This window comes from Hermetia illucens, chromosome 2 (genome assembly GCF_905115235.1).
Source record: "Hermetia illucens chromosome 2, iHerIll2.2.curated.20191125, whole genome shotgun sequence".
Taxonomy (NCBI): Eukaryota; Metazoa; Arthropoda; class Insecta; order Diptera; family Stratiomyidae; genus Hermetia; species Hermetia illucens.
This window is the reverse complement of record NC_051850.1, coordinates 144,291,457-144,304,121: the sequence shown is the minus strand read 5'-3', so window position 1 is coordinate 144,304,121 and position 12,665 is coordinate 144,291,457. Positions and strand designations below refer to the sequence as shown.

General features: G+C 46.7%; 1 protein-coding gene across 3 annotated transcripts in view; it reads left to right on the top strand.

The window, feature by feature from the left end:
• Window positions 1-7,619: 7,619 nt before the first annotated feature.
• The window catches only part of LOC119648042 (LIM and SH3 domain protein Lasp), a 108,285-nt gene continuing 103,239 nt past the window's right edge, over window positions 7,620-12,665 (top strand). For 2 of the 3 annotated variants that reach the window (XM_038049478.1, XM_038049479.1), the window contains exon 1: window positions 8,350-8,418. In XM_038049478.1, coding sequence (XP_037905406.1) covers window positions 8,350-8,418 — 69 coding nt within the window. Of the gene's footprint in view, window positions 8,419-12,665 lie in introns of all 3 variants that reach the window. The other variant, XM_038049477.1, reaches the window with a different exon arrangement.

The window sequence follows — 12,665 nt, the reverse complement described above, 5'->3', positions numbered from 1 at the left end:
AGTCAGCAGGGTGAAACCTTATACACCTCGATGCTCATCCTGCCGAGACAAAGAGGGAAATCTGATTTCCGACAGAATGGGCATATTAGAGCGATGGGTTGAGTACTTTGATGAGCTACTGAACAACCAGAACATCGGCGAGTTGGAGGTAGCGCCAACTGAAGACGACGGACAAATACTGCCACCACCAAGTTTAGGAGAAACAGTCCGTGCAATTCATCGGCTAAAAAATCATAAGTCGCCAGGAGCCGATGGAATTACAGCCGAATTGGTTAAATATGGAGGCGACCAGTTACACCAAGTGGTTCATCAACTTGTGCTCAAGGTATGGAACAGCGAATCAATGCCTGACGATTGGCAACGAGGCATTATCTGTCTCATACATAAAAAGGGAGATATCACACAGTGCAGCAATTATAGAGGTATCACGTTGCTGAGTACCATCTATAAGATATTCTCCACTATCTTACTAGGCCGGATAGCCCCATACGCCCAGAACATCATTGGCCCATACCAAAGAGGCTTCACTCCAGGCAAATCAGCAACAGATCAGATTTTCTCTCTGCGGCAAGCGATGGAAAAACTGTTGGAATATGGACAACAGTTGCACCATCTGTTCATCAACTTTAAAGCCGCCTATGATAGCATAGCCAGGGTAAAACTGTACACGGCCATGAGAGAATTCGGTATCCCGACGAAATTAATAAGACTGACTAGGCTGACCCTGACCAATGTGCGAGGCCAGGTAAAAGCAGCAGGATCACTCTCAAAACCAGTCGACATCAACAACGGTCTACGACAAGGGGATGCGCTATCATGCGTCCTCTTTAACCTGGCCCTCGAGAAAGTGATCCGTGATGCTGAGGTAAATGCAAGAGGTACGATCCTCTTCAAGTCCACCCAACAACTGGCCTATGCTGACGATATCGACATCATGGGAAGAACGACCCGAGATGTACAAACTGCCTTCATCCAGATCGAGCAGGCGGCGCGAGATCTTGGGCTGCACATCAATGAAGGCAAGACAAAATATATGGTGGCAACGTCAGCACCGAAGACGAATCAACCAACAACATCAAACCGCACTGGTCAAACACAAACACGAAGAAGAATAAGGATAGGAGAATACAACTTTGAGACCGTTGACAATTTCTCCTATCTAGGGTCGAAAATCACAACCGATAACAACTACGATGAAGAAATCCGCGCACGGTTGTTGTCAGCCAACAGAGCCTATTTCAGCTTACAAAGACTGTTCCGCTCGAAACGTCTCACCATAGGGTCAAAGTTCTTACTGTATAAGACTATGATCTTGCCAGTCCTCATGTATTCCTCGAAACTTGAGTTCTTAGCAAGAAAAATTGCGAACTCTTGGCCGCGTTCGAGAGAAGAATCCTCCGAAGAATTTTTGGCCCCTTACATGAGGATGGACGATTCCGTAGCCTACACAATGACGAAATCTATGAGCGATACCATGACCGTCCGGTTGTGGATAAAATCCGGCTCAATAGGTTACGGTGGGCGGGTCACTTAATCCGTATGGATGAGGATGGTCCCGCCCGGAAAGTCTATAAGGGCAATATCTATGGTAGAAAAAGAAGACGAGGCAGACCCTGCCTAAGATGGAGCGATGGCGTGGGTCAGGACGCCAGACAGCTTTTAGGGATATCGAATTGGTGGACCTCGGCGCAAAACCGGGATGTCTGGAGTTCCTTATTAAGGCAGGCCTAGACCGGATACCGGTTGTTGCGCCGTTGATGATGATGAAAGGCAAAGCCTCTGAACACCCCGACGTTAGTGGTCCATTGTACTCGATTCCCCCGTCTAACGGAATATCCCGGATTCGTTTATATAGTATATCGCGGGATTTCCGTTAATGGAGCACATCAGCACCAAAAATCTGATATCTGATGCGTTCATAGGCAAGCATTCATATAGAAAATGTTCCGTGGATTCCACTTCCTCATTACAGGATGGACACGTATCAACTTGGATAATTTCTATTCTGAACAAATGAATTATGGCCAGTCAGAACGCCCACAATACTTCTGCAAGTCTTCCTGCTTTTCAACAGGATGAACTTTGCAGTATGTTTGTTTGGTTCTGACAGGAAACAGTTTGGTGTGTCTAGCAGCATTAAGGATCCACCTGTCATTATGGGAAGCTTGTTCCCAGTTTTTGATAGCAGCATCAGCCAATGCTACCGATACCCCAATTGCTGGTTCCGGTCCGGGTATGGGGCAAGTTGAAACCTCTTTTGCTAAGGCATCTGAGATTTCATTTCCCCTCTACATCACAATGACCGGGTACCCAGAGTAATTCAACCGTATTGAATCTAGAAACAGAGTTCAAACGGTTTCTACATTGCAGAACGATTTTTGAAGTGATCAAAGTACTACTCAATGCAGCCTGATTATCGTTACAGATTGCGATGCGCCTACCCTTCAACCGCTCGTCAATCATCCAGGTTGCAGGATCGCATACACTTCAGTCTGAAAGACCGTTGTGTATTGTCCCAAAGGAAAAACTCACTTCTTATTTTTATTCGAGAGGTAGACTCCGGCTTCAGAACCATTTTCTGTTTTTGAGCCATCGGTGTAGAAGACGTTAGCATATCCTGACACGCATTCGTCTGGTTCGTCCCAGTTTTCTCTTCGTTTCAGGATAACATCATATCTTCTACCAAACAGATGCATGGGGATCCGAGGATCGGAAGGCATTGCGAAAACTAGATTCAGTTTTCCCAATGACTCTTCCAATGCTCTGTGCCCCCACGTCCATTGTTTCCCCGTAGACCTGAATAAATAAATCCAAGGGTTGCAAATTGAGTAATGCATTCGGAGCTGCGCCGCGTGTCGTGCTCATGGCACCGGTGATATCCAGGCATACAGTTCTTTGCAATGTGTCCAGTTTACAACGAAAACTCTTTTGTTTCACCCTATCCACCACACTACAGATGAATAAGCGAACTTCGGCCTAATAATAGCAACATATATTCACATTCCTACCTTGAGGCTTAAGCCCCTATGCCGAGGCAAATGTCAGCCTACACAGCCCATAAGCTCTGAGAGCTCGTTTCATCTTTATCTTTACATGTTTGTTCCAAAGAAGCTTCTTGCCTAGAATAACTCCCAGATATTTCACTTCTTCGGAGAGTTAAAGGGTTGTACCCTCATCTCTGGAAGGTAAAGACCATTCAGTTTCCTCCTTTTTGTAAATAATACCATTGTGGTTTTATTTGGGTTTAGTGAAAGTCCATGCCTGAGACACCAGCTGTCAATCAAATTAACGGTGCGTTATGTATTTCCACACACCATTCCGATATCTTGACCAATAGCCAGCACAGCCACGTCATCCGCACAAGCTTGAATGTTTATTGGCAGATTTTGCAGTTTGCATAGTAGTGAGTTGATCAGCATACTCTACAGAAGTGTCGATAGCCCACCTCTTTGAGGGCGGTCGCTCCTGGTGTTAGGTAGCGATCAACAGCCACTTCAGTACACAACAATCTCTGCGTAAGCATAGCGTAGCCCACAGTCAAAAGCCCCTTCAATGCCCACGAACACCCCCATCGCGTACTCACCCTCCACAGTTACATCATCTCTGAAACCAAAGAATGAAGAGTAGGCTCATAGGACTTTCCACGTTGGTAAGCATGTTGGTTTTCATTTCATTTGTGATGCTCAACCAGTCTCTCTAGATATTTCAGCGAAAATGATGTTAAGTGAATTTGCCTGAAATTCTTTGGATTTGAATAGTCATCTTTTCCAGGCTTTGGTATGAAGACTACCTTCACCTTCTGCCAAGAGGAAGGCACGTAGCCCAGAGTAAGACATCCTCCAAAAATATTTCTTAGAAGTTGCTCTAAGTGCTCTATAGCCTCCTTTAGCATCACTGGGTAGATGTCATTCATGCCAAGTGCTTTGAAGTGTTCAAATGATAGCATAACAGTTCTCGCTTTTTCATTGGTAACAACCGCTCTCGCATTGTCCCAATTCCCCTTGCAACACCTTCGTGTTAGTCGTTTTGAACGTTTTACGAGCTTCTTATATTCACGCTGTGAGTTCTGGAAGTTTAGCCAGTCTTCATCTTTATGGCTTTTGCAAGCACGATTTAGAAGTCGTTTGGTTGATTTCCTGAGTCTCTGCAGTTCTCGGTTCTACCATGGAACCGTTTTACCACGTTGGCCTTGGGAAATAGGACAAGCCTCTTCAAAGCACTCCAAAAGTGTGTGATTCAGAGTTTTCAATTGATCTTCTATTGCCAAAGGAGTCCTCAACTTTATCGCCAAGAAGTTCATATAACTTTTTCTAATCTGTTTACCTAGGATTCCGTCTCTGTATTACAGGCTGCTTGTTTGCAATAGTCAGACTAAATTCTAGGTAACGGTGAGAGTGAGACTTCATCTAGCATTTAGCAAGCAGTTTCTAATCAGCTCCAACAGCTTCAAAGTGCAAATTGTTAGGTCGATTACTTCGCCTCTTCTTGGCCCCACGAACGTAGAAGCACACCCTACGTTCGCGGTCATCAGAACAGCTTCCCTCCTCTAAGATTGTATTTGCTACTGCCCCAATAAATATGTTGAGCGTTCGCATCACAACTTATTAAAATTTCAAGACCACTTGGCTCTGCGTACACTACCAGATCCCTTAGTTATTGTGGCGGCGGAAGGCAAAACGATTCATAGGCTAAGTAGGCAGACGCAACTATGACTACTATGCAGTAAGGTCCTGGGAATAGAATTGTCTCAGAATGGTTGCCTCTAATAATTTTGGCTTCAGAACGCAGGTCCTTGGTCTCGAGGCTCTTTCATCGAAGAAGATCCTAATCCACTTGACTGATCTAATACCACAGGTTCTGTTAAAACGAAGCCATGGCTCTTGAACCAGAAATATATAAGGACAGTCCTGCAACTTTGCCAGGCTTGTCGCCAGTAGATAGGAAGAAGTTTGGTATGCTGTAGGTTGATTTGATTAACTCTTATGTTTGTAACCATAAGTGCAGTCTAATTTCAGTTAGTGGGCTAACTGAAAAGACTCCTGCGTTCAGTGTGGATCTCACCGGGGTTACCAGCTTGTCCTCACCTTCCGCCGAATGTTCCGCTTTCTTGCGTCCGATTTCTCTGGATATCGCCACACTTGGTTGTGTAGCAACGTCCATGTCCTTATTCCCAAGAAACTTCGTCGTCTTTCGCAGTGCCTTCCGTTGTTGTTGGCTAGAAGCCTACCCAGGTTCACGGACTCCGGGCTGCATGGATCGTTTCCATATACCGGCTTTAGACCAGTTACGTCCACATTACCAGCTTTCATTTTTTCAGTATTTTAGAAGAGTTAGGCAACAGTGTCACCGAAATGGCCGTAGTCAGGTTTCCAGTTCCTCTAATTAAGAGAGTTGCTGTACTATCCTTTTTGGCTGACCGCGCCGTAGGCACCGGGTGTAGACTTTCCATTGAAGTGGAGAGCCTGTCTTCCTCAGATTTCTGCGTGGGGAACATGAATTAGGTGAGGGCTTCAAAATCCGTGCCTTTGCCACAACTTGATTTCTCAAAGTGGCGGATGGATTCTGCTACTTCTTACCATTTGGAGAGTTATAATCTTTTGTTTCCATCTTCATGTGTTTTTGGGCACCCTTAGTGTATTAGTAAACTACCACAAGCTCGCCCACCGTGACAAGGTGTTCGAGTGGGAGCTGGTATGGAGTTTTATGAGTGACTTTCGCATTTTCGATGGGAATATATACCACAAAGCCTATATTATTATTTCCAAAAAATGTTATCTTCACAAAAGCGTGGAAGTATGGGTCTATCTCCAGATTACATTTTTAGTTAACATAACGACCCGAAACACCTAGCACTAAATACAAAGTTTTGACTACTCTAGGAAACTCCAAAAAGGTTCAGGACTCCACCACAGTAAATGGGTCCTGCTGCGGTCTGTTTGGTGCAAGAAGCGTTCTCTGCGGGGAATGCGGCTGTTTCTGATTTCCAATCAGCTTCCGCTGCTCTCCACGTTCGCCTGTAGAAGGAGATACGATCCAAATAGTTCCTCCAGTTCCATCTGGCCGTTTTTAACGCATTTGCTGACGTTCCTCTGGAGGAACGTTGCCGATTGCATACGCTTCACCACTGCCGCGCATTTCCTGATGAGTCTTTCCTCTTCGGCTCCAGCTAGGACGGTCGACTCCAGGGAGATGCGATCCAATAGTTCCATCAGCCCGTTTTCGGGGCCTCTGCTGATGTTCCTCAAGAGGAACGTTGCCGGCTGCATACGCTTCGCCACTGCTTCCATCAGCCCGCTTTTGACGCATTTGCTGACGTTTCTCTGGAGGATCGTTGCCGACCGTATACGCTTCACCACTGCCTTTCCTCTTCGGCTCCAGCTAGGACGGTCGACTCCAGGGAGATGCGATCCAATAGTTCCATCAGCCCGTTTTCGGGGCCTTTGTTGACGTTCCTCTAGAGGAACATTGCCGGCTGCATACGCTTCGCCACTGCTTCCATCAGCCCGTTTTTGACGCCTTTGCTGACGTTCCTCTGGAGGAACGATGCCGACCGCATACGCTTCACTACCTCACGGTCGATTGTACTTCCGCTCGTTTCGTGTCCGAATCCACTTGCTCAGGACTAGCGATTCTGACTGGCTTTTTTTTCAGAACAGGGCCACTACAGGGTATTGTAGTTGCCCTCCCCGTACCGTCAGCTGCGCCACTTGATAAGGCTTCCTCTTTATTTGGGCGTCCCGATACCCGATGTGACACCGACATCGGGTATGTCATCCCTCGCTGCCTCTTTCACTTATCGCTGCGGTGAACGACGCATTTTTGTGCTGCGCATAAACGCACTCAGTTCTTCCTCCTTTCCTGATATTTCGTCGTTTTTTTGTTAGTTTTGGTTTATTCTCCATGGAAAACTCACCAGGTCATCGTGTGCAAGAGAGCGGGCCGCAATAGTCAGAAACGGGTGTACCCTCGGGGACATAGCCCCTACTCCAGTTCTCTGAGGCTTGACCTACGCTTATCTGATCCCGGAATTCACGGACGAATCAGCGTTTGCTCGGAGCAATGTGATCTATTATACTAACACCAGTTCAATGCACACTACCCGACCAGGGCCCCGAAGGGGTTGGCTCCTGATACACGTCACAACTACTACCATGGCAGAGCTAGGCTCGCATCACCCTATCGACGTCGACACAGAGCTGTCGACGGCTCCGGGGATTCCCTGTGTACGGGGGGTCAGAACTACTTACTCCGGCACCTCGGGGACGTTACACCCCGTATCGTAAACGACCTTAAAATGTCGTTGACGACCTCTGAGCGGTACCGCCAAGTCGGTTGCAAGCTATCATTAATAACGAAAATAGAGCATAGCGCAATGTACTTTTTTTGGTGTATAGTTCTGATGTTTATTTTATGTTTTCATGTGTTTCTTTATAACAATGGAGTGAAGTGCTTATTTTTCATTTTACTTCTAAAGAATAGACAATAGAGAAAAATTAAGGATATGAACTGAACATTGTTTATTTATTTAGTTGTGAAAATTCTATATTAATCACGAAAAATGTAATCAGACCAATACTTTTTTTGGGACACTGTAGATCCCTAAGGGGCTAAAATTGGTCAGCTTTTATTATCTAATATTATACTATTTGTAAAAAATTGTCTTGTTGCTCTGTGAGTCAATATATGATTGAATAAGTAAATAGAAAATGAACCAAACGAAAATTAAATTTTCTCGCTAATTTCCAACAGCCAAACCAATCAAAGTTCGCTAAATAAAAACGCAAATCAAGCAACCGCGACATATTTCCATAATTAAATTACTTCTAACGAAGACTTCTAAAGAAATACCAAGAAGTAGACCTTTGTTATTAAAAAAATTAAAATTAGTTTCCCGCCACATCCATTCCATCGCATTTCCATTCTCCAGCGGAACAAAACTCTCCAGTTCCAGCTCCAGTCGCATTCCACTTTCCAGTGTCGTCCGCCTTGTTGATCTCTTTCTTTCCTGTTCCGAGCCGCTCGCCTCATTCGTTCTCGAGCTTTCAAACGTGGGACTTTGTTTATCCGCCGTCATTGTCCTGCGCCTGCCGTTGGCTCGTTTTCGTCCGTCCGCTCGCGCTGATCCGTGCAAATTGTTCAGAAATTTCGGTTTTTCCCTTCCGACGCCAAACACTTCGCTTGCATTCACTCCCGGCGAGTCGAAATCGGAATTCAGTGGAAAACAACAGGAAGCAGTCGGCAGCGGCGAGTGCGGTGTTTTGTGAAAATTGCCCAGGGCAGTGTGGAAAAATTGAGTTGTGGTGTGTGTCCCGAAGTTCACGGAGTTGAGCGTGGAAATCTGCAGCAGCGATGAATAAAACGTGCGCGCGGTGCAGCAAGGTGGTCTACCCGATCGAGGAGCTCAAGTGTCTGGACAAGGTTTGTGCATTTCCTGCATTTCCCCGAACTGCGGCTGGGGGGTCTGCTCGGGCGAGTTCCAATTGGTAGGTCCGTCGCGGAGTCGGGCCGTGCATCTGCTGCCCGCGGGGAGGCTCCTCTGGACTGGGTCCGGCCCGCTTGAGTGCCTCCGCGGACGGCTGGGTCGATCTGCGGGGGCCGGTGCAGCCAGCGAACCTGTGGGATGGCGACCGTGTGTAGGTGAAACTCCAAATGCGTCGCCGCTACCCACTTTCGCACATCATCCGAGACGAGTGCGGCCCTGGACTGCCTTGTTTTCGTCTTGCAACTGGTTGTCTGCCGACCCCGGTCGTGAGTCCTTTGCACTTCCAGTCCCGACCAAGGAAACCGGAATTCGTTCCTGCTGGAAGGCAGGGGGTACCTTCCAAACGTCAAAAACAAGTGGTAAACGTAAATATTGACCTGTTCCCAGGTCGCATTGCAATGTGGTTGCTTCGAGCCCAAGACAATCGATTGTAAGAAAAATTTCTGTAACGCCAAGGTCAACCAGGTTTTGCTCGCCGTCAAAGCAGTTTCCAACGTCGCGGGCTCGCAATGACATACTTCAGCGATGCCATGGAATGGAGGCGATGCCAAGATGTTGAACCGAATTGTTTAGCGCAGGGAATTGTCTAGCAGTGCCAGCTCTGCGCTGGGCTGGCTATCGGTATCTTTGGGGGTTACTGTGGGCATCGAGGGGAATTCACTCGTTAAGGTCTATACCCTTGACTAGCATCTGGTCCGGAATGCGCTAGGAAAACGAGTCTGCCGCGAACATCAATTCCGACGAGCTGACTTGCACTATTTCTTCTAATCTTTCGAGATAATGTGACAGACGTTGCGGAAAGAGTAATCAATCGGTGCGAGGGAGGCCGCTGGGACATGATCCAGCAAACTTTACACGGAATGTGAAGGCGAAGAGAGCTTGGCGTTGAAAACCCTCAGCATTTATTGAATAATTCTTTTGGAGTTCATCCTGGACGCGATGCTAGTTCTGAATCATCGTGCACTGAAAATTACCACAACAATTTGCCCCAAATGCTTATCATTCCGAATTCCGGAAAGATACCATACAGAATATCTTTCCGACTGACGATATCTTGATCCACGGCGGAACTACGTCCTTAATTTTAAGTTCTTCGGATGTCTACCAATTGGAGCGTTCTTTCGAAGCAGACTACTGCCAAAAAGCCCATAATACTAATTAGTTGTATATAAAGTTTTGCTATTTTGATACTAACAACGCTGGACTTGTCTCCTTCCTTTTTATATTCCTTCTTAGCACGTTTCCTTCAGGGTTTTGATAAACGTTGATGATACACATTTTAGTAGACATTTATAAATGTTGTGTATTTTTGAAATGTATGTATGAAAAATATTAGGACGTTATAGTTGCTCTGCCAATTCATTAGCAACCACAATTAACGGGTGTGCCCTGGGTGTTGAAGGGAGCCAAAGATCACTCTCTGAAAGGGCTTTAATAGGCGATTTAAGCGCAAGTACTGTTCTCAACGCTCTGAATAGACTTGTGCTTAATACAACCCAGTCGATCTTATCTTATACTGATGCTGTGAAATTCAAGCGTTCCGAATTAAAACAGCTTGCCGACTCCTAAACTAACCTGGGATATATAAAGATCCAGCTTATTCAGAGTATGTACAGTGGAAATTCAACCCTTAGTTGAAACCAAAGGGGGTTTCCAGCGAGGAACTAGACGCACGGCTGCTTCAACTCCGCTGCTGCAAGTCAAAACGGACGCATCGCGTATCTGTCGTAATGTTTGCGTTCTCCTGCTGGACGAAGGGCTTTAGTCGAGTCAATCAGATTCGTTGCCCCCGACGAAAAAGCTATAATGACCTCGCTCGAGGACTTCGAAGGGCCCCTCATAAGGTGGCTGCAGCGGCTTTCGAGGAGCGTCCACCCTAATTAGAACATGTGTACAGGAGCCGAGATCCCTGGGCACGTCAGACACGATTTTCGCGTGGTTGGTGGTGGCTTCAGCTTTGGCATTGCGTCCTTGAGCAGACGTAGCAGGCCGGTAACGTTGAGTCCCGACCTGATGTCGAGAACAGGCTCGCTGGGGAGTCTAAAGTTCTCCCCGTATACCAGTTCCGCAGTGGTGACGGGAATTTCGACCTCTGCAACACGTGACAAAGCATCAGCAACCACGTTATCTTTTTCAGACACGCTTTGTCCGGATTTTGTTTTGAAGCAAAAGTCAGTGGTCTATTGTCCGCGAACAATGTGCATAGCCTGCCTTCAAGGGAATACCGGAAGTATCTAATCACGATCATAAGTGCTGTAGTCGCGTTGGTCGAGATTGAGCTGTTTGGAAAACGGCTGCCAGATTTGGTTCACTTTTTGATGAAGAGTAGCGCCTACGGCAATGACTGAGACATCGACGAATACGGCTAGGGGTGCATCTTGCCGAGCGAATCCCAGAAGTGTAGCTGTTGGTTGGTGGTCTCAAACGCCTGGATAGCCCTTGGAACCACACAATTAGATGGCAGCCTTTGGTTTTCGGTCCAGACAACAAGCCTTCTGATATCCTTAATAGTTTTCGGGGGTGGACAGCTCGAAATCGCTTGCATCTTGATTGGGTCCGGTTGGATGCCTTCGGGGGTAATCAGGTGGCCGAGGAATCTCACCTGCGATTGTAGGAATCTGCATTTTTCAACTTTCAAGCACTAGACCAGCCTGAAGATGTTGAGAAATGTACTCGAGGTGTTCTAAATGCTCCGACTCAGAGGAAGACCCGACCAGAAAATCATCCAAATACACGAAACAGAAGTTGAGGTTTAGCAGCACAAAGTGGATGAATATTTGAAAGGTTTGCGCCGCGTTGCACAGTTCAAAAGTCATCTTAATGAACTCGAGGGTCCGTAAGTTGTGCATATTGCCGTTTTCGGAATGTCTTCAGGAATTACAGGGATCTGATGGTATCATCATCAACGGCGCAACAACCGGTATCCGATCTAGGCCTGCCTTAATAAAGAACTCCAGACATCCCGGTTTTGCGCCGAGGTCCACCATTTCGATATCCCTAAATGCTATCTGGCGTCCTGGCCTACGCCATCGCTTCATCTCAGGCAGGGTCTGCCTCGTCTTTTCTTTCTACCATAGATGTTGCCCTTATAGACTTTCTGGGTGGGATCATTCTCATCCATACGGATTAAGTGACCCGCCCACTGTAACCTATTGAGCCGCATTTTATCCACAACCGGACGGTCATGGTATCGTTCATAGATTTCGTCGTTACATAGGCTACGGAATCGTCCATCCTCATGTAGGGGGCCAAAAATTCTTCGGAGGATTCTTCTCTCGAACGCGGCCAAGAGTTCGCAATTTTTCTTGCTAAGAACCCAAGTCTCCGAGGAATACATGAGGACTGGCAAGATCATTGTCTTGTACAGAAAGAGCTTTGACCCTAAGGTGAGACGTTTCGAGCGGAACAGTTTTTCTAAGCTGAAATAGGCCCTGTTGGCTGACAACAACCGTGCGCAGATTTCATCACCGTAGCTGTTATCGCTTGTGATTTTCGACCCTAGATAGGAGAAATTATCAACGGCCTCAAAGTTGTAGTCTCCTATCTTTATTCTTCCCGTTTGACCAGTGTAGTTTGATGTTGTTGATTGGTTAGTTTTCGGTGCTGGCGTTGCCACCATATATTTTGTCTTCCCTTCATTGATGTACAGCCCAAGATCTCGCGTCAATTGCCGCCTGCTCGATCTGGATGAAGGCAGTTTGACGTCTCGGGTGGTTCTTCCCATTATGTCGATTTCGTCAGCATAGGCCAGTAGTTGGGTGGACTTAAAGAGGATCGTACCTCTTGCATTTACCTCAGCATCACGGATCGCTTTCTCCAGAGCCAGGTTGAAGAGGACGCATGATAGGGCATCCCCTTGTCGTAGACCGTTGTTGATGTCGAATGGTCTTGAGAGTGATCCTGCTGCTTTTATCTGATCTCGCACATTGTTCAGGATCAGCCTAGTCAGTCTTATCAATTTCGTCGGGATCTCATGACCGCGTACAGTACAGTTTTACCCAAGCTATGCTGTCATAGGTGGCCTTGAAGTCGATGAAAAGATGGTGCAACTGATGTCCATATTCCAAAAGTTTTTCCATAGCTTGCCGCAGAGAGAAAATCTGATCTGCTGCTGATTTGCCTGGAGTGAAGCCTCTTTGGTATGGGTCAATGATGTCCTGGGCGTATGGGGCTATCCGGCCTA